The following is a 23156-nucleotide window of genomic DNA, read 5'->3' on the forward strand; positions in this document are numbered from 1 at the left end:
AGTGTTTGTTTTTCTTCCAATGCAAGAAGTGTAGAGGCGGGCAGCCCAAAGTCAGCATTGCGCCAGCTTTACAGCATCATGAGCATCCTACTTTCTATCTTTCCGCTCATGGTTTCCTCATGGTTACAACATGGCTGCTCCTCCTTCAGGCTCACATCCACATTCCTAGCAGAAATCGGAAACAGAGTGACAAAGAAAACATGGCATCAGGGAAACAAAATTTTTCCAGAGATCTGTAGCCAATTTCCACTTATATTTCTTTGACTGGAATTGTGTCACACGGCCATGTTTAGCTACAAAGGAGACTGGGAAATAGAGTTTTATGTGTTTGATTTTTTTAATGCTAAACACATTGCTCCCTCCAACAAAACGAAGGTCTTTCTACTAGAAAGGAAGAAGGGAGAATGAATATTGTGTAGGCACCTCACATCATCTGCTGTGGTATCTTCTCTCTACCCTTCACCATTTTATATTGAGAAAACTAGATCAAGTGACTTACTCAATAGCACACAGCCAGTTCATGGCAAAGCTGGACTAAAATTCATGATTGCAAGTATCACGGGGCTGACCTGCTGACTGTGGAAGAACAGGTACCCCGTAGGAGCCTCCATCTGAGGTAGAGATAGCACCACGCCGGGGAACGATTCAAACGCGAAGACAAGGCCAAGATTCTAAGCAGCTGGAGCGGTCACCCCGTCTGGTTCCCACTTACATTATGCTTTTCTATGTTCTGCATTATGTTTACTCTGTTATAATAGGCTCATATGTGGGATCTTGGGTATTCAGTAAGTGCAAACATTGAACATTTAAAAATATTGTTATTCTCTATTGCCAGTCATTTGTTTCAGCACCTTTGAAGTCAGGTCAGAACATGCTTGTATATTATTACAATAAATTTGTTCTAAACTGCACCGAAGAGGATAATTAGAACAAATAAGATGGAGTTCAGTTCAGGATTAAGAAGAAACTTCTGATGATGAGTTAGATTATGTTGCTTGAGGTCAAGTACCTGCATTCTAGCAAGGCACTTTGCAGGTTCTAGGTATTAAATCAATACCTTTCCATTTGAAAGCTGTATCCAGAATTGCTCAGGACCACATCATGGATTATCATTCTTCCTCTGAGTAGGACTTTGTAGCAGATAACCTTGGAGGTGCATCTCAAGAAAAAATGTCATGATTTGATTATTAAAATATAGATTGTCAACATAGTTTTTTAAATTTTTTTTTTTTTTTGCCTAAGATGTCAGATAAACCCTTTTCCCACCTTGTGACCTTTGACGTGCAACTCCTTCTTCTTGAAATTCTCATCCCCCCAGTTTTTCACATTCTTCAGTTCAGATGTCATTCCTCAGAAAGGCTGCCTTTGACTAACATATCTGAAATAGCCCACACCCACTCATCAGAGATTGAGTTTGGTTCCCTACAGGATAAGCCATCAGCACACCTAACAATACATCTTTCTAACTGATTGATGCAGCCAATAACATGTTCAGCTTCGAAGATACCCGCTGGGGCTTTGGCATCTGCGATCTAGACTCTTTCTAATGCCCTCCAGATGAGTATTAGGGTACAGTCACACACACACACACACACACACAGAGACCCCAAACAATCATCTCTAGACAAACGTTTATCTAAATCCAGACTTTTAGAAATGTTTCAACATTATTTGCATTGTTAATAAATTGAACACAACACCTCAGTCTGAAATACCTGAATTTAGATGACTAAAATTAGATAATGGTAATTATTTCTCCCCACCCTCCCTAACATTTGATATAAAACATTCTTTTTAGTCTGATAGATACATAATGCCATTTTTCTGGCAAAAAAAGGTCTAGTCTCCACCAAAAACAAATGGATAGATAGATGGATAGATATCACACATACATTAACATATATCATTCATAGATGTTTATTCAGACTAAATCTTCTCACATCATTATAAACTTTGTTATTTTTAACTGCTTTATTATAATGAACATTTTAATACAAATCACAATTCTAATTTTAATCAGTTTCCTAAACTTCAATTTCAGTCATGAATTAAAAAATGAAAATATGTATACTAAGTCAAGATTTCAAAAAGTCGCACACTACCCCCATTCCTTTTTTTCCTTAATATCCAGACCTTTTGGTATGAGATCTAGGAATCTGAGTTGGTGGTTAGGATGTTTGAAAGTCTGAGGGAAGCTGACCAGAAATTGCTCACTAGAGGCAGAGGTACAGAGCAAACAAGAAGTCAAAACAATTTTCTCTCCATTACTGAGAATTTATAATATAAAAAGGGGGACAACTAACTGTAACATTTTACACATTCAACAAATATTTATCATTATCTACTGTACGCTAGGGACTGGGTGTATGTGGGAGCAAAATAATTATCCGTTCTCATGGAGTATTCAGTCTAGTGGAAAAGGCACAAATAACTAATGCAATTACCAAGTGGTGAAGAGTATGAAGGAAACAAATGATGCCAACAGACAGTAACACATAACTGTGCTACCTTTCAAGAGACCTAAAGCACAAAAAGATGCTCTCCGTGCAAAATTAGGAAGAAAGCATTCCTCAGAGTGATTTTAGCATTTTTACCTGGCCTTAATTGTGGTAGACTGAGAGAACCTGGTGAAAAGAGTGGCAGTGGAAGCAGGTGAGGTGGGATAGAGGGAAACAGGACAGGTACAGATGCCAATAGCTTTGTAGGATAAGCTAAGAGAAAATGAGAGCGGGACGACCTGCTAGAGCAGAGGAGAGATTTCAAAGCCAACAAACTGCCACACTCCAATGCATATGGCAGACTATGGAAGGCATTGCTTAGTACAGAACATGCCTCCCTAATGAATTTCATTGCAGTGAGCTGTTACATACTTTTATAAATATGTGAAGATGTTTTAGATAAAATATATGTATTTGATTCCACTTCTAGCATATCATAGATCCTCAATAAATGTGTGTTGAGGGCTTTCCTGGTGGCGCAGTGGTTGAGAGTCCACCTGCCGATGCAGGGGACATGGATTCGTGCCCCAGTCCGGGAAGATCCCACATGCCGCGGAGCGGCTGGGCCCGTGGGCCATGGCCGCTGAGGCTGCGCATCCGGAGCCTATGCTCTGCAACGGGAGAGGCCACAACAGTGAGAGGCCCACGTACCGCAAAAAAATAAAAAATAAAAAATAAAAGTGTGTTGAAATGAAATTCATCTGTTAAATTAACATTCTACCCAAATATTTCCCATTTCTTTTCTCACATTGAGTCTTTTCCCCTTGATATATTGTCCTCTATTATACTATGTTATATTTTTAATGAGTCAACAACACACAGGTATATTTCTAAAGTAAAACTGGCATTTATTTCTTTAAAAATTGGCAGAGCAGTAACATGAGTATCAATGCCAAAATAAAGATTAACTTATCATTAGAATTTATTAATATGAATCCCCTAATGGAAGTAGCTATTAATAGCAAAAACAATTATTGATGAATAAATATCAAGAGAAGGGTAAACAAGAATTGCTCCCTTTTATCCAAAAGTTATTTGGCACAGAAAGTCTTGTTTTGTAGATTTTATTACTACAGGTCAGGTTAATTACTATATAGCTAATTTTTATCATTTTAATGCAGGATTGTGGTTTGCTGATTCAACCAGAGGAAACCTGTGGGTTACAGCCTATTTCTTCTGACTACATTGAAGCCATTTCACAGCCGGGACTAAAGACCTGTCCATCTGGGGACACAAAAGGTGACTATTACACTGGATATCATTTCTACTTTTTAAAAAAAAATCCTTTAATATAGATAAGTAGTAGATGTTTATTTATTAAACTCTCCTTGTACAAAAATCAAGGTAATATGACACTTTTTCATTAATATGAACTACAACACATAAAATTAATGTAAATGCATTGTTTTAATATGTGAAATATTTTGATTAATCAAATGCTTTTCTTTTCATCCTCTGCTCTTTTCTTAGTTAATGCATATTCACCTTTGGATTCCAGCCAAAAAGTCACTTGTACCGTAATGCCTTCCTTGAGTCTCTGACTTGTTTTCCTTATTACATATTTTCATAGCACCCAGTGTTTTTCTTCCATGGCAATTTCCTCAGTTATTTAAATGATTAAATGTGTAATTGATCGTTTGATGTCAGTCTTCCTGGGCTGTCAGCTGCATGAGGGCAGGGCGTCTGAGTTGTTCACACTCTACCAATTCACTTAACACTATACTCTCCACAGAGTAGGTACAAAATAAGTTGACCTTGTGAACCCAAAGAACTGGAAAGGATACAAGTTCAGTTTTAAACCATTTCTTTTAGTTACAAAAAAAAATCTTTGGGAATGGTCACTAACATCTCTCGTATATTGAGCATGCATAGAGGCAGGAAAATCATGATGTCAAATTCAAATTACAGTGTTCAATCCTGCCTACGCCTAGGGCAGACCTGGAATGAGGCACTTTGGTGCCACTGTCTACTTCCCCTGTTTCTTTCCTTCCGCAGCACTATTCTTTCAGTGGAGGCTAGTGGCGTTAAGCCAAAGCTGGAACTAAAAATGCCTCCAAGGCAATAAGAGGAGGAAAGACCATCTTCTCTGCGATTCCTGGTTACTGCTCTGGCCTCCTGACCCCAAGTCTCCCTCCATCTAAAAAGTCTGAGAAAACACTCAGGAGCTTTTCTACCCTTGCCATGAACTTCACACCACAGCTTGAACAGGAAATGAGTTTCACAAATGGGTGGGACAAATTGCAATTTGGCATGCACGGTTAACAAACGTGAGCATTTCTTGAACATGTGTCCTAAATAATAAATTACAGTCAGTGCATAGGGAGGAATTTACCCATTATGGTGTGTCAGGTGGTATGATTTATGATTCTTGGCTAAATGAGATATATACTCTTATATACAAAGGAGACACCAATGTGTCTAGGTATTTTTTATCAGATGACAATTTATGAGAATCATAAAAACAACTTAATTCTGTTCCTCCTACTGAACCGAGTCAAAAGTTCTTCAACAAAAAGTTGAAGATACATTACTGAGATTCCTCAAGAAGTGGCAGCTTCTTCTGTCCATTAAACTTGCAGTAACTTATGCCAGGCCCTGTTCTGAAGCCATGCCTGGTCCTTACAGGAGAGGCTGCCATAAAACAGGGGCCTTGGGACTTCCCTGGTGGCACAGTGGTTAAGAATCTGCCTGCCAATGCAGGGGACACGGGTTCAACCCCTGGCCCAGGAAGATCCCACGTGCCGTGGAGCAACTAAGTCCGCAAGCCACAACTACTGAGCCCACGTGCTGCAACTACTGAAGCCTGCGTGCCTAGAGCCCATGCTCTGCAACAAGAGAAGTCACCACAATGATAAGCCCGTGCACTGCAACTAAGAGTAGCCCCCGCTCGCCACAACTAGAAAGACCAGGTGCAGCAATGAAGATCCAGTGCAGCCCAAAAATAAATAAAATTAAAAACAAAAAACAAAAACAAACAAACAAAAAAACACAGGGGCCTTCTGGTAACTTGAGTAGTTAGGCCTCTTTAAAGAAAAACACAATATTGACACCCCAGTCAAGTCCATATTCCTTAACCTGACAATAATCTGACCTCTCCTATCTCTCTCAACTCGTCCTAGCCTCTTTTTCTTCTTTTTTTTTGCTCTGCATTGGGTCTTCGTTGCTACGCATGAGCTTTCTCTAGTTGCAACGATCAGGGGCTACTCTTTGTTGCACAGCACACGCTCTAGGCATGCAGGCTTCAGTACTTGCAGTACATGGGCTCAGTAGTTGCGGCACGGGGGCCCTATAGTGCAGGCTCAGTAGTTGTGGTGCACAGGCTTAGTTGCTCCACGGCATGTGGGATCTTCCCGGACCAGGGATCGAACCCATGTCCCCTGCATTGGCAGGTGGATTCTTAACCACTGTGCCATGAGGGAAGCCCCATCCTAGCCTCTTGACCTCATTTCATGCTGATAATCAGCTGCAGGACTCCAGACTACTCCCTAGGAAGTCCTTCTTTACTACCCCACCCCCAGAGTTGCTTCTCTTCTATGCACCCAGAATATCCTGGACATATGTCTACAAATAGCACTCACCTCATTATATTTCAAGTATCTAATTTATATGTTTCTCTCTCTTCCTCTAATCAGTAGTATTCAAAGTGGAATACTGCAGCCATGCAAGGGGAGTGAGTGGCACAGAACAATCCACAGGGAAGAGGCCAGTAAAGATGAAAATATATGTACATTTATTTTTATTTAATTATGCTTATTTTTATGTTTTATGATGGATATGTATATATGTAATATATACATATAGGAGTAGGTGTACGTGTAGTACAGGGTAGGTGTATTAATATGTCAAAGGTGCATCAGCAATAAGCTTGTACTAATGGCTGCACGTAGATCACAAGTGTGTCCAGAGCAAAGATCGTACCTTATTCATCTTTCAGTGTCTGAGATATGATTTAAAAATAGTGGCTGAACTAAAACCACGATCCAAGCCCTCCTCTCTTTCACAGAAGACTCTTAGCAGTAGGGCACAATCAGCTAGAGACAACAGCTCCGTCCTTGAGGTCCTAGAGACCTAAAGATTCAAGGCAAATGAGTGAGATCAGAGACAGCACTTTGCAAGAATGCACTTTTTTTTTTTTTCTTTGCTGTCAGAGATGATTTCCTTCCTTGATGGTAGGACTCCCTTCTATAGAAAGAAGTTGTCACATTAGATGACATTGGAAGGACGTTTATTTTAGAACTCTTGCTTTAGCTTATAAGGCCATAGAATGGCTCCAAAATCTTATTTTCACAGCACATTACAGTTATTTGGCAGAACTGAATCCATTTTTTCTACTTGAAAAATGTTTTTTCAATAACACTAGCTAATATAATTTTGAGTGACTTTTTTTTACTAAGTTGAATTCTAGCCTTTTGAAAATAGTTTAACTATAAGACACAACCTAAGAATAAAATCTTTTGCTCAGTAAAGAAAAAATAATTCTTCTAATTTTCAGAAATAAGAAATTTATATGATCATTGAATGAGAATTACATTTAAAGAAAATAATTTAGATTGCATTTTATAATATGTAAACAAAAGCTTTTATCGTATCTTTTTTTTTTTGCGGTACGCGGGCCTCTCACTGCTGTGGCCTCTCCCGTTGCGGAGCACAGGCTGCGGACGCGCAGGCTCAGCGGCCATGGCTCACGGGCCCAGCCGCTTCGCGGCATGTGGGATCTTCCCAGACCGGGGCACGAACCCACGTCCCCTGCATCGGCAGGCGGACTCTCAACCACTGTGCCACCAGGGAAGCCCTATCGTATCTTTTTTTGGAAGGAAATATAACAACTTACACTTTAATATTTCTAATATTGAAAATCTAAATGTATTTTTTCTTCTTAAGTATAAAAACTGCCTTATTTTATAGCATTATAGAGTCAGGAATTAGTGCTGTCATTTATATGATTTTACATCTCACCATGGCCCTAAATCACAAAGTCGAACTTCTTTTCTCCATTATATCACCTAATCCAACTCACTTCAATGGCTGAAATTTAACTTGCATTAAATATAAAGCTATAATGATAAATTATATAACTTCTCCCAAAAGGCAATTTCATTCCTCAGAATGTTATTCCCTAAGACATATGTCATACTTTATTTCAGAAATCACAGCTTTGATTCATTCATTGTTTAAATATATAACACAGAATTTACGTACTTCTTCTTGACAATTTTTGTTGAGCTGGAATCATTTAAAATGTCAAGAAAGCCCAGTCCTGCAGATGTTATACAGATGTCTATTTCAAGTAGTATTACTAACTCCAAATAAAAAAGGCATTATTAAGTGATATAAAAATGCAAAGAGTTATGACTATAAATATATAGTAGTATGAACCATTAGAGCTAAGTTTTCAGAGACCCAATCAGGCATCCTTTTTTATGTGCATGTGACTTTATGCCCACAAACTAATACATATTTGGATCTTTGTGCATGGAACTGGTCACTCGTTTCTTCAGCCTTAGCAGCAAATGGCCAAAGATCTTGGTTTGTGCAAAACTAGCTGTCAACGAGTTTGGGAGTTGGATGAGGAGACAGTATTTGGGGAGGGGATACACACGCTGTTAGATACTCAAGGATCTGAGGAAAACTGAGACCTTCAAAGTATTATTAAATAATATCTCATTTTCAGAAACACATTTATGTCCCCAACATACCACCGTCTTATGAAAAAGAAAATTAAGAATCTTTTTAAAAACACAGTCTCTGAGTACATGAACCCACTGAATAAATCCAGCTTTTAAAAATAAAAATACATTTATTGCGACAACCTGTTTGTGGTTTTCTTCTATGAGTGCTACCAGAGAGACTGCTGAGCCATATTGCATTTTCAACTGATGATTATGTGCTGACCTAACCTAACGTGATAAAAGGATCAGCACACTGGAGACTCTGAGACCTCGATTTTGGTCCAGCCCTGTTATTGGCATGATTCCACTTCTGTCATTTAACATCTTGGGCCTCAGTTATCCTCACTCTAAAAGAAAAGGATGGAAAAGAGGAGATCCCAGGCCCCTTCCGACTGTATCCACAACCAACAAAATCTCTATGAAAAAAAGAGACTCTTTCAGAAGGAGGTTTTCTTGAGGAATTCATCGACGAAGGATAAACTTAAAGGCCGTGTCTAAATCAAATAGTATTAGCAGCCAAACAAAGATGTGAAAGATGTGGATTATTGGTTACAAACCCCGTATGCCAGGGCAAAATTAGAATTAGAAAGCAAGATATATTCTGAATGAAAACCGCAGAAGAATTATAAAAGAGAATTGGATGGAGAAACAGACGCTTTTGAGAACAGTCTTCATTTTGCCATTCAAACCTCAGCACCGCTCCCAAATGTTCAGTGTTGTATCTTTAAGTATTACTGCTATTCTCTCCATCTACAAACTTGGAAACACCTTTCACCGAGCAGACCTTCTTTTTCTCTCCAGTATATAGGGTCTGTCGTGCAGAGCAGTCACCCTCCTGTCAGGTCTGTCTCCACTTAAAATCATCCATTCCACCTCTCCGAATCTTATCTATTCACAAACCCCTCTTCACATCTTATCTGCTCCGTGGAACCTGCCAGACAACTCTGACCCCCATGGTGCTGTCTTTATTCTGAACTGCCATGGCTTGCTTAGGGTGAAGTTGAGTGGGGACGGTAAAATATATTCATCAATTTCTAGTATAAAGGCACTGTGGCCGATGCTCTACATATTTTTCTTAAAGAGAAGTAAATGTAATCATGAAAAGGTTAAGTATAATTTGTCCAAGGTATACAGTGGTTCTCAACCTTGACTGCTTATTGGAATCACTTGAAAAACATTAAAAAAAATACTGATACCTGAGTTCCATATCCAGTGGTTCTGAGGTAATCAGTCTAGGGTACGACCTGAGCATGAGGATTTTAAAAACCTTTCCAGGTGACTTTAATGTACTGAGTTGAGGTCCACAGAGCTACCTGGAAGGAGAGCCCAGTTGTGTGTGTCTCCAAAGCCCATGCTCTTTGAGTACCACACTGATATTTTTCCTTAATTATGAATTACCTATTATTAAGCTTTTTACATGTATAAATTGTACCCTTCTCACATGATTATAATTTTTGAGGTTTCACATTATAATCAACAGCATGGACTCTGGAGCTGACTCTTCAGCTCCTGTCCTGGGTCTACCACCTCCTAGCTGGAATATATTGGACAAGTAACTTAACCTTTCTGAGTCCCAGTTAAGTCATTAGCACAATGGGGGTGATAATAGGGTGTCTCTGAGTTTAAATAAGTTAATATATTAAAGTGCTCAGAACATCCCTGACATCTGAGAGGTGCTATAACAATGTTAACTATTTCTTTCTTAGTTATTACCTTATTTTAACAACAAGAGTGCCTAATACCTAACAGGGTACATACTTCAACACTGTATTGAATGAAAATCCTCCTAGATGGAGAGTGATATGTATGTAGAGAAATGGAAGGTCATTCACCAGACCTGAAATTGTGGAGATAGTATATTTAATGGGTAGATATTGAATAAGGCAGTTTTCTGGAATTCACATTAAGTTTAAAAATCAAAGCAAAGAAAAAATTGTATGGTAAGAGGAATAAACAAGTCCACATTACTTTTGGACTGTCCAGTAGCTCAGCTCTCTGCTCCTGTTGGCACAGTCCTCCACTAAAGCAATTCTGTTGTGTGTATTCATCTCTTCCTTGGAAGTCATACTCTTCTTGCCTCCTTTTCTTTCTATTTCCTTCTGTTTCTCCCAGTTTCTCTCTCTTAATATACCCATGCTTTTTTTTTTTTTTTTTAAATTGGCGTATAGTTGCTTTACAGTGGTGTGTTAGTTTCTGCTGTACAACGAAGTGAATCAGCTATATGTATACATATATCCCCTCCCTCTTGGACCTCCCACATCCCCTCCATCCCACCCATCTAGGTCACCACAGAGCACCGAGCTGAGCTCCCTGTGCTATGTAGCAGGTTCCCACTAGCTATCTATTTTACACATGGTAGTGTATTTATGTCCATCCCAATCTCCCAATTCATCCCACCCCCGCTTCCCCCCACCATGTCCACAGGTCCGTTCTCTAAGAAGTCTGCATCTCTATTCCTGCCCTGCAAATAGATTCATCTGTACCATTTTTCTAGATTCCACATGTACGCGTTAATATACGCTATTTGTTTTTCTCTTTCTGACTTACTTCACTAGGTATGACAGACTCTAGGTCCATCCATGTCTCTATGAATGACCCAATTTCATTCCTTTTTATGGCTGTTCTGTGATCAACCAGTAAGAGCTATAAAGTAGATCTCTCTCTGTATTTTGTTATTTGTAACTATTTCCACACACACAAACCCTCACATACACAATTCTGACATCCCGGAGTCATGAAATTTAACATGAAGCCTATTAATCCCCTGAAAGTAGAAATTCTTCCTGCTAAAATTAGTGTCACACCAGATACTTTTGTTAGCAGAACCATAAATCAAAGCCAGAGTGGATAAACTTGTTAAAAACTTTCCTTTCTAACTCAAAAACTATCTGGGAATATTTAGCTCCTCAATATACTTTTTTAAACAAAGGTTTTTCTTTCTTTATTTATTTGGCTGTGTTGGGTCTTCGTTGCTGCGTGTGGCGAGCGGGGGCTACTCTTCATTGCGGTTCGCGGGCTTCTCATTGTGGTGGCTTCTCTTGTTGTTGCAGAGCACGGGTTCTAGGCTCTCAGGCTTCAGTAGTTGTGGCAGGTGGGCTCAGTAGTTGTGGTCTGTGAACTCTAGAGTGCAGGGTCAGTAGTTGTGGCACACGGGCTTCATTGCTCCGTGGCATGTGGGATCTTCCTGGACCAGGGCTCAAACCCGTGTCCCCTGCATTGGCAGGCGGATTCTTAACCACTGCACCACCAGGGAAGTTCCATAGCTCCTCGATATTTTGAAGAGAAACATGAAGCAGTAACATAAGCAAGACCTATTGGGTAAAGCAGATGATTGTTGAAGACATCAAGGTATTCTCCACAAAGGGCACAAATAACTGCTCCATGTTTAACATGCTGGTTCACACTCCGTTCCTGAAAAGATGAACAAGGAAAAAACAAAAATCAAAAGTCATTTCATGATATTTTTCTAATAAATTATTAATGTGTCCACTCACACTAAAAGCTGCAGTGTTTTGAATGCATGTTACTTTATCAATAAAATAAGAAAGATCTTAAATGCAGCTTTTTGACAATATTCATTTATCTTATAAACATTTACTAAAGTTTGTGCCCTACTTTGTGCCTGAAATCAGCTGCTAACAAAGGTGAATATGATGTGGTAACTGTGCTGGGTCCTTTAAATACATTATCCCATTAAATCCTCATACCAATCATGTGAGGAGAACAGTACACACCTCATCTAACAGATGAAAAAATTAAGGTGACAGAGCTAGAAGGAGGTGAAGAGATTCACAGCAAAAAGGCCACCGATCAAATTAAGGAGCAATCGCTATTCTTCAAAACAATAAATTATCAGAATATTAAAGTAATTGTCTTATCGTATCTTGAATCTCTGGAGAGCAGAGAATGTAACTATAATTGGATTGGTAACCTAAGCATGTGTTAGGCTAGGAAATATGTGTGGCCAACCACCTCAGTATCAGTGGCTCCCTATATACTTTGGTCCTATTAAGTGCCCCGTGTACCGTTTGAAAATAAATAATAATTGAGTAGTACCCAATCACTTTAATTTTTTTTTAAGTATGTGTTTTTACGGGACGGAATTCATACTTGACTTCAGCATGAACTGTGTTATTTCAAAACATTACTACTTTGGGGCTTCCCTCGTGGCGCAGTGGTTGGGAGTCCGCCTGCCGATGCAGGGGACATGGGTTCGTGCCCCGGTCCGGGAGGATCCCACATGTCATGGAGCGGCTGGGCCCGTGAGCCATGGCCACTGAGCCTGCGTGTCCAGAGCCTGTGCTCCGCAACGGGAGAGGCCACAACAGTGAGAGGCCTGTGTACCGCAAAAAAAATAAATAAATAACATTACTACTTGAGATTCTGTTAGGTCGGCAGGAGGCCATGAACTTGCCCCCACTGGGTTTATGTAAGAGTGGTCTCCTCACTGTGACTTCTGTAATGCTGTGCCATCGCTGAATTCTAGACTTACTTGCAAACTGTAATTTCACCCGTAGAAACTGAACCAAAGAAGTTTTGCTGTCTCTTCCAGGCCAGTGGATCGTGCCTTGCCTTAGCTGTTCAGACAACAGGACCTGTGACTGGAGAGAAATCACTTGGCAGCCTCACAACTGTCACTATGGTGTCCTAACTAAGCCTCAGCTCCAGCAGTGCCTGGGAGGAAGGAAGGTAGGCTCTGGATCAGTGGGGGATACCTTTCATTTACACCACCCACAGCACCAAAACTGTACCTACTAGACCAATTCCTTCTCCCTCACTCTGCAGAGGACAGCTAACTGAGCGCAGTTTGGCTTTTTGAATGAATGCATTATCATAGAAGAGCCTTAATAATTTTTGCTCACAATGCTCAGTTATTTCCAAATAAGTCTGCTTGACAGATTGAGGCTCTAAAAATCATGTCCTATGCTGACCCAGTTCCATGCTGGTTTTCTCAGCCACATGGGTAAGAGCTGGCCATGTCAACTGACAGTTGGCGATTCAGAGCATCTGGCCTTGTCAACTGCAGCTCTTGCAAGGCACTGCAGTTAAAACAGCCATCTGTGGCTCGCACAGGCAGTAGAATGTTCCTGCATATAGGACTTCTGCTCCAGCTAACCCAGTGCATAGCATGGTTTTTACACACTAACCTTCCTGATCTTCTCTCACGTTCCCGAGCAGGTCTCGCATGGACCTCGCTAGGCTGCTTTTCCTTAGTGTGTCTTCTAAGCTGATCTCTTGGACATGCAGTGTCTCCTTGCTAGGCATGCTCTGACTAGGTAGATTCTGGCAGAGCTCTCGGATGTGCGAACTAGGCACTTAGACTGAGATGCTTGGTTAACATGAAGTAAGTAATCCTTCTGCAGACTTTCAAAGTACCTTTTATTAGATGGACATTTCCTTACAAACTGTTTGCAAGCTCTCAAGCACGGGCAAGACTGATTTCAAAAACTGATTTTTTAAAGAAGCTCTATGATTCATAAAGTGCAGTGGAGTAAATATATGTCAATTTTTCAGATTAGGCCTATGTTCAAATTTTCTACCAGCAAATGGTTTAAAGGAGAATGACAGGTGGGAGAAGCACGCAGGGGAATGGACCTCTTCTTCATGGAGATTCTAATATAAATGCCCCAAAGTTCGTGACTGAGAGGATATCTAAAAATAAAGCAGCAGTATTAGTTAGTTTCAAAAAAGGGAAGGGAAGAAAAGAAATGTCAGAAACTTCTGTTGCTGTATTATTAAGTGAGCATTGATTCTGTGCGAAGAACCGTGCTACTGACTTGTTCACACCTTAAATCCTATCTGACTTTGAGCTTTAGGAGGGCAGCCAGTGTGTTTGATTCACTACCATAATCTCCTTGCTTGGCACAGCGTTTGTAACATAATAGTCACTTAATAAATATCTGTTGAGTAAATGAATAAGTTAAAATTTTATTTATTCCTATTCACAAGTCTGTAAGGTAGATAGTTTTAGATCCGTTTTCTACTTAAGAATATTAAAGTTCAGAGAGATTGAGTAATTCACCCGTGATCACACATGTATGTAAGTGGCCACTACTCAGGCAGTTTGAACCACCAATTTGGACAACCCAACTTCCATATCCTAGAAATGTAGGACTGGAAACAATGAAAATAGTCCTTGTCATAAGTCAGACTTCTCCAAACTCTTTCAGAATCTCGTTCTGACCTCAGGAAGATTCCGAGATGTCACCGTCTATTAACCTGAAAGTCAATAGCTGTTAAAGTTCATCACAAAAGTCCATGGCTTTGGACAGGACACATTGTTTCTCAGGCTCATTTTCTTCATCTGTAAAAGAAGAATAAGTCTATATGATCTAATCCCATGCTGTAGATTAATCAACTTTGTGGAAAGCTAAATGCCTTCCCTGTCAGTCTTAAAATACCATAGCCTGAGTGACTTAAACAGATATTTATTTCTCAACAGTTCTGGAGGCTGAGAAGTCCAAGATCAGGGTGCCAGCACAGTTGGGTTCTGGTGAGAGGCCACTTCCTGGCCTCTGTTGGCTGCCTTTTTGCTGTGTCCTCATAAGGGAGAGAGACAGAGACAGAGAGACCTCTAATGTCTTCCTCTTCTTATAAAGACACTAATCCCATTATGGGGCCAACACCCTCATGACCTCATCTAGACCTGATTACCTTCTAAAGCTCCACCTCCTAATACCATCACATGGTGGGCGGGTGTGGAGGGGGGATATTAGGGTTTCAACATGTGAATTTCGGGAGGACACAAACACTAAGTCCACAATACCGTCTTTGTTCATTTCAATTATTAGCAACTCTACAAAGTAATGACAAGAAAAAGGGAAGATCTCTTCTTCCTATGCGTTAGAGAGAGAGATGATGTTAGAGTCTGAAAATAAAGGCCGGTGTTCAGATCAGGCGATCCCCGCAGAGACCAACCAGCTGGCTGCTAGGAAGTGAGGGCTTGTCTTAGTGATTCTTTGGGTCCAGAAGTGTCCTTCAGAATTGCAACCTCAGAAACTCAAATTTGCCAGCATACTGGCAGTGGTCCTACAGAGTCTGCTGTGTTTATCAGGATGCCAATTTACTTTATATCCAGCAGGGAAGCATTGTACATTTTTAGCAGAGCAGCGGCACAACCAGAATTAGAAAAACCATCCTGCAATAGTATGGAGACTGCCTACGGCAGGAAGAAATGGGCATGGTGCTGGGGGGGCAGAGACTGTTTAATGGAAAAATTCTATCACGCCACACTGAGGAAGTCAAGAATACGTATACAATAATCTCATCAATGCAAAACCTAATGCAGACATGCTTACACACACAGAATATTTCTGGAAGTAACAAACCCTTAAGAATGATTACATAAGTTGGACTTCCCCGGTGGCACAGTGGTTAAGAATCCGCCTGCCGATGCAGGGGACGCAGGTTCAATCCCTGGTCCGGGAAGATCCCACACGCCGCGGGGCAACTAAGCCCGTGCGCCACAACTGCTGAGCCTGCGCTCCAGAGCCCATGAGCCACAACTACTGAGCTCGTGCACCTAGAGCCCGTACTCCGCAACAAGAGAAGCCACCAGAGTGAGAAGCCCGTGCACCACAATGAAGAGCAGCCCTCGCTCGCCACAACTAGAGAAAGCCTAAGGGCAGCAATGAAGACCCAACACAGCCATAATTAATTAATTTTTTTTAAAAAAGAGTGATTACGTAAGTGGAGGGGAGTAGGGGAGGGGTGGGATGGTGGCAGGATTGGCCATATATTCTGCCAGGCCCAGGCCAAAACGGAAGTGCAGGACCCTGTGTTCAGTCATTATTAAGAATTTTGAGAAGGCAAAAGCAGAGCAATAAACCAAGCACAGGATCCTTTTACACACAGACCCTGTGTGAATGCCAAGGTCATATGGCTGTGAAGCCAATTCAGGTAGTAAATTATGGTTGGCAAAGTGTGAAGAAGTCTTTTGAAATACAGGTTCCCCCCACTATCCAAAAGTAGAGCGCTTCTGGGCTTCCCTGGTGGCGCAGTGGTTGGGAGTACGCCTGCCGATGCAGGGGGCACGGGTTCGTGCCCCAGTCCGGGAGGATCCCACGTGCCGCGAAGCCTGCGGGCCATGGCCGCTTAGCCTGCGCGTCCGGAGCCTGTGCTCCGCAACGGGAGAGACCACAACAGTGAGAGGCCCGCGTACTGCAAAAAAAAAAAACAAAAAACAAAAGTAGAGCACTTCTATGAAGGCTTTCGTAAATCGAAATGGAGGACGGTGAAGAGTATCCCCGATTTTCGGAAAGTTTAATTGACAACGCTTTGCTTTTCTGAAAGACCTATATTAGTACCTATTTTTGCTAACCAAAAGAAATCCGAAGAGGACTTTCACTTTTAGGAAAAATGCCTCTCTTAATGTAGGTCTTTCAGAAAAACGAAGTGGCATAAATTGAACTTTCGGAAAGCAGGGGATACACGTATGTGTGTTACCTTTATGTTTACAATGTGTGAGCACCTTTTTAAATCCCAAAATCTATATTTTGAAAAGTTGTATAAATCAGAACTTGGGCAGAGGCCATGGAAATGCAAAGAAGGGAAAAACTGAGAAAGACATTTTATATTCTGAATCACAAGACTTGGTAATGTGCAGACAGGTTTATACCCTCATGTACCACACAGCACAGAGATAACTGTGTAAACATTCACGATTACAACTATGAAATCGCACTTATTTTAAGAAAGCTTCACTTATGAATAGGAGTTGGTTAGCAGAACGTTTTCCCTAAACATCTATTTCTCATTCTCCTGGAGAAAAATATAAACATACAAAGTGATGGTGAAACTCTTATATTTCATTACTGAGGCAAGGGAGTTCTCATCCTACCCTGAACTTTTTATAATCACCATTCTATTTCAAAGACAAATACATGTTAAAGCATATCAGTTACAAAAATTGAGAAACAAGTAACACAAATATTTTGTTTTATAAATACCTGACTCTTTTGGGGGGTGAGGTGCAGGTAGGGGACTCTTTTTGCCATGTCAAACATTCAAGAAAAGAGGCATATTATTTGGGTGATATCATCCAGAAATTCACTTCACAAATGCAAAAGGACAGCAGTTTCAGACTGGCACTCAGGAATGAAGTGACTCTTTTATTCATGGAAGGCATCAGAGTAACTCTGCTGCCCCACATCAGAAACCTTGCAATCTCAGTTATCCCTAACATGTTCTCACAGAGTGGAATCCAGCTGACCACTTAACACAATTAAGCCCAGAACACTTTTTCAACTTTTGGGATGTCACCTTGTTATTCATCCATCTAGTTTTGTTGAGCTAAGAATCTGTTCTACGTGTGCACACCACGATCCTCCAAGGTGCCAGATTTCTAGTGGAAGAAGACAAATGAGAGAAGTGATTGTTACAAAATCTCATGATCATCGCAAAGGTTGGGAGAAGCCCAGAGGCTGGCACCTGACCTGGACTGGGAAGGTCTGGAAAAGTTGCCAAAAGAGAAGGTGCCTGAGCAGAGTGGTGTTGGTAGTTATAGGCAATCTACCAATCACATGACTTTGAAATAGTTTAATTGAATGAGAAAAAAAATAAAGATCTTCATTTTTTCTCAAAAGAACCTATGGTGAGGGTTGTATCACTCAAGCTTAGTGCCTTTTTTGAATTTTCTCTTACTGGAGGGAACAGACAATGGGCAGGAACCAAGCAGGCAAGGAGTGCACTGGAGGTGATTCTGAGTTACTCATTTTCTGTGTGGTCCAGTTTATGCCTCTTGGATTGTGTAAAGGTGGGGACATACCTAGACATGCAATTTCTAATGGTATAGTACCCTTACTCATTGGAAAACTTTCAATTAATATGGAAAACTCAGACTCTTTACCGTGAGAAGCCAAAAATGTCACTGTTCCCGTGTACAGTAGTGCAAATATGTTGTGCTACAAAAAAAACAGAAGTTTATTTTAAATCCTAATCAAGGCAACCTTTAAGGGAATACATTAAACTGAGTTATCTTTCTCAAAAGAATCCAATTAAAAGGCAACAGAATTTGACTGGCCCCTTGAGAAGTATTGGAAAGTTAGGCCTTCAAATGGTGTTCTGCTTTCTTTAGAATCTCCAGTAGTCATTTCTCTCAGTTGAATTTCCTTATGTTGTTATTATGATCTTTTACATCTTTTTACCACTGCTTTCCAGTGATGAATGGAAGGCTATACTTGGAAGTGGAGGCCCATCGGTGGGGAAGAAACAAAACACAGATCAGTTGGGATTTTAAAAGGCGTTCAATTTTCCTGTAACTTTGACCAGGAATGTCACTGCACTCAGTGGTGTGTAAGCAGGACCAAAGTTTTTATACCTCACTCATTTGCCTTCACTTCAGTGAACAGGAGGCTGATCTCTGCAGAAAGGGTTTCTCCTCAGAGCATTTGTATCACTTTCTGTGGCATACTTGTTCGTGTCTGAAGGGCAGGTAAATACGAGACCCCTCTTACTCTAAATCTATCCAAATATGAGTTATTTCATTTGTAAGCTGTTGTAGATATGTATAGGTTTTGTGATGTGCCATCGTGTTGAATCAAAGCAAAATTCATTGAAAAAGAACAAACTATGTGTTCAGTTATACTCTTGACAAATGTCTCTAAATAGATACACACCTCTTACTTAATAAACTTTGGTTGGAACATTTAGAAAAATTTATCAGAGCATAACTTTGTAATCACAGTGCAAAATACATAGGAAATAGTTTAGAAGTAGGGTAATGAAATTTACAACTGAAAGAACTTAGGAGGTTGACCAAAACTGAATGAAACGAGCTTTTATTTTGTTTGTCAGAAACATAGTTCAACTGACAAACTCAGTATTTTATTACTCAGTAATAAAATATCTGAGAGAAGAGTGCAATTAAGAAAGGAAAATATAAAAAGGCAATATTTACTGAAAGTATTTAAACTCAGCTGTTAAAACAGGAAATGTAACTTGCAGTTTTAAGCTATGTTTGCAAGTTAAGTACTGTCTTGGATTTAAAGGTGTTTACATATTTGAAGTACGCCCAATTTATAATAATATGTTCTGACTAATACGTGAATTCCATTTTGGTTACACAATTCATTGTTGCTTGTCAGTTTCAATAAAAAAGGGTGAACAGAAGAAAAGGAGTGTACCTGACTCTCACCAGGAAAGGATAGCTTACACATAATGCCCACAATCCAGAGAGAAGAGCAAAATAGATACATCCTTTTGTTCCAAGCAGTTAGATCTATGTCTAGGTGATATTGTTCAGTTGTTTGTTTTTCTTTTCTGCCAAATTTCATGTGTTTTAGGGTGACTTTCTTACATGTCAGTTTTCATCTGTTCTTGACTCCAAAGAGCAATTTGTCTGGTCCTCTATAGCCAATTTAATCAAATGCATCATTGAAAAAACATTCGTTGCAATCGTATTACATTTCACAGAGAGATGCTTTGATGAGCTAGATTTTCATCATGCCCTAAATATCACTAGCCATCTGATCAGTCTCAGCTTCATTAGAGCTGAATCACCCTATAACTCACTTAGAATGGGAAGTTATTTTATGAGAGCAGTGGTGCTCAATCATGGGGCTCATTGGAATCACTGTGGAGCTTTCTAAACGTATGGGCTATGCTTGGCCCTGGACTAGATGTAATGAATAGGACTCCTCCTCACTTTCATTTCCTTTATTTACCAAGATGAGAGCTCTCCAGTAAGCAGGCATTGCCTAGATTAATGGACAAGAAGCTCCTGTGTAACTTCCCCTCTTGGAAGCTTCCAGTGGGTTCCTATTCGCTGGCTGAGACCTGTGTTGGCATCTCCATGCACTTTGTTGTTCTGAAGAAATATCCCCATCTCTGTGAATACTGAAGATAGAACCTATGCAAGAGGAAAGAAACGAAGACAGAAAATTATTTTAAATCAAGGGGTTTTTTTTCCCTGTCCATTGATTCTATATATACCCAGTTCTTTCCTAGCTTCAACAGATCAGAAGAATCTGAGAAGCTAACGAACTACCTTTATATTGACTCAACACAGACAGCCCCCATTGCTTCTCTTCATTTCTTTATAACTTGCTTTGCTAACTATGTCCTTGTTACTTTTGGTGACTTTGGAGACAGGAGGTAATGGAGTAAAATATTTACATGTTAAGTATCATCATCATTAGTTCCCTTTATTCATGATGAAATAAAGTGGGATGAAAATTGTTTTATCATATATTTCAATCAAAAATTCCCAGGACTTCCCTGGTGGCACAGTGATTGAGAGTCCGCCTGCCGATGCAGGGGACACGGGTTTGTGCCCCGGTCTGGGAGGATCCCACGTGCTGCGGAGTGGCTGGGCCCATGAGCCATGGCCGCTGAGCCTGCGTGTCCGGAGCCTGTGGTCCGCAACGGGAGAGGCCACAACAGTGAGAGGCCCGCATACTGCAAAAAAAAAAAAAAAAGAAAAAAGAATCCCAAAGTTTTTGTTGTATTTTCACTAGTAAATGATATTTCTTGCTCTTATTTGTCCCAAGGAATCAATATCTCTAAGAACAGAAGTGCTCTTATGCATTATGTAGATTATAAATTTAGGCTTTCATATGCTTCACACTTTTATTAATTCACAGGTAGAAAATCTGAATTTAGGTGTTTTTTTTTCCCCAGAAAGACTTAGCATGTAGGAGAATGTGGTAAACACTAGGGAAGTGTTCATCAAACTCATTTCTTCTTCTTTCTGGCACAAAGCTTGATTACATTTCTCAGTCTCCCTTGAGATCAGGTGTATGACAATATGACTGACTTCCAACCAATGGGATGTGAGCAGCAGTGATGTGCCCAGCTCCCAGGGTGGGCCCATAGGAAACCTGGCAGCTCTTTACTCCTTCCCCCAGCTAGATATCAATGCCCAGTGGGGTCTCGTAATCCGTATTTGAGGAAGGCAGAGTCTAACCATCCTGGGACCCTGAATGACCTCCCTGCCCCAACCCACCCCCATACCCCTGCCTGGAACCACCTGGACTGGTTTCCTGAAGGAGAAGTAAACATCAATTGTATTTAGGCCATTATACATTTGGGGGCTCTGTTTGTTAATAGCACTTAGCCTGTGTCACCTAATACAGGGACTATATAATGTTGAGAAATTAGAAATGAAAACAAAGACAATTTCATGGTTGTTAAGACTATTTTAAAGTAAGCCCAAGCTTTAATAGAGCCTAAGAACAGGATGTGCTTCTAGGTCCTATGGTCCGTGATGGTGTGAAAAACAGTAGAAAAAAACACCAGACCCTATACACTTTTCAGTGACACCTTGCATGCCAAGTTTTGGGAATAGAACAGATGCAGAGCTCTTCTAAACACATCTTTGTCTCCCGCTGATGAGCTGAGATCCAGCCTCTAATGACACATCGAGACACAGATGTTTCTGCTCCTCTCCAGAGCCCACCTTGATGGAGGCAGCCTCCCTTCATACCACAGGACCAGAAGAGAGATGCTACATAGGAAAAAGCCATTCAATCTTTAGAATAAAGCTGCTACTGGAATTCAAAATACGATTAGTGTTATTCCTGTGATAGGTTTATTGAACCAATGTTTAATCTTGAATCTCTTAGACCATTGTTCTACAGTAATCAAGACAGTATTGTACTGGCACAAAAACAGAAGTATAGATCAATGGTACAGGATAGAAAGCCCAGAGATAAACCCACGCACACATGGTCACCTAATTTATAACAAAGGAGGCATGGACATACAATGGAGAAAAGACAGCCTCTTTAATAAGTGGTGCTGGGAAAACTGGACAGCTACATGTAAAAGAATGAAATTAGAACATTTCCTAACACCATACACAAAAATAAACTCAAAATACATTAAAGACTTAAATGTAAGACAGGACACTATAAAGCTCTTAGAGGAAAACAGGAAAAACACGCTTTGACATAAACCACAGCAAGATCTTTTTTGACCCACCTCCTAGGGTAATGAAAATAAAAACAAAGATGAACAAATAAGACCTAATTAAACTTAAAAGCATTTGCACAGCAAAGGAAACCATAAACAAGACGAAAAGACAGCCCTCAGAATGGGAGAAGATATCTGCAAACAAAGCAACTGACAAAGGATTAATCTCCAAAATATACAAACAACTAATGGAGCTCAATATCAAAAAAACGAACAACCCAATTAAAAAATGGGTGGAAGATCTAAATAGACATTTCACCAAAGAAAGCATACAGATGGCCAAGAGGCACATGAAAAGATATCAGTAATTATCAGAGAAATGCAAATCAAAACTACAATGAGGTATCACCTCACACCAGTCAGAATGGCCATCATCAAAAAATCTACAAGCAATAAATGCTGGAGAGGGTGTAGAGAAAAGGGAACCTTTTTGCACTGTTGGGGGGAATGTAAATTGATACAGCCACTATGGAGAACAGTATGGAGGTTCCTTAAAAAACTAAAAATAGAACTACCATATGACCCAGCAACCCCACTACTGGGCATATACCCTGAGAAAACCATAATTCAAAAGGACACATGTACCCCAATGTTCATTGCAACACTATTTACAATAGCCAGGAAGTGGAAACAGCCTAAATGTCCAATGACAGATGAATGGATAAAGAAGATGTGGTACATATATACAATGGAATATTACTCAGCCATAAAGAGAAACGAAATTGGGTCATTTGTAGAGATGTGGATGGACCTAGAGACTGTCATACAGAGTGAAGTAAGCCAGAAAGAGAAAAACAAATATTGTATATTAACACATATATGTGGAATCTAGAAAAATGGTGCAGATGAACCTATTTGCAGGGCAGGAATAGAGACATAGATGTAGAGAACAGACCTGTGGACACAGGGCTGGGGGTGGTTAGGGGGGATGGGGTGAATTGGGAGATGAGAATTGACATATGTACACTACCATGCGTAAAATAGATAGCTCGTGGGAAGCAGCCGCGTAGCACAGGAAGCTCAGCTCCGTGCTCTGTGACGACCTAGATGGGTGGGATGGGAGGGTGGTGAGAGGGAG

The 23156-nt window shown here is 40.4% G+C and overlaps 1 protein-coding gene across 1 annotated transcript in view; it reads left to right on the forward strand.

Annotated features, from left to right (window-relative positions):
- CPED1 (cadherin like and PC-esterase domain containing 1) overlaps window positions 1-23156 on the forward strand; it is a 300745-nt gene that overhangs the window by 249715 nt on the left and 27874 nt on the right. Inside the window, exons 17-18 of the mRNA XM_007459334.1 lie at window positions 3620-3737; window positions 12720-12856. Coding sequence (XP_007459396.1) covers window positions 3620-3737; window positions 12720-12856 — 255 coding nt within the window. The remainder of the gene's footprint in view (window positions 1-3619; window positions 3738-12719; window positions 12857-23156) is intronic.

Source organism: Lipotes vexillifer, unplaced genomic scaffold (genome assembly GCF_000442215.2).
Source record: "Lipotes vexillifer unplaced genomic scaffold, Lipotes_vexillifer_v1.1 scaffold116, whole genome shotgun sequence".
Taxonomy (NCBI): domain Eukaryota; kingdom Metazoa; phylum Chordata; class Mammalia; order Artiodactyla; family Lipotidae; genus Lipotes; species Lipotes vexillifer.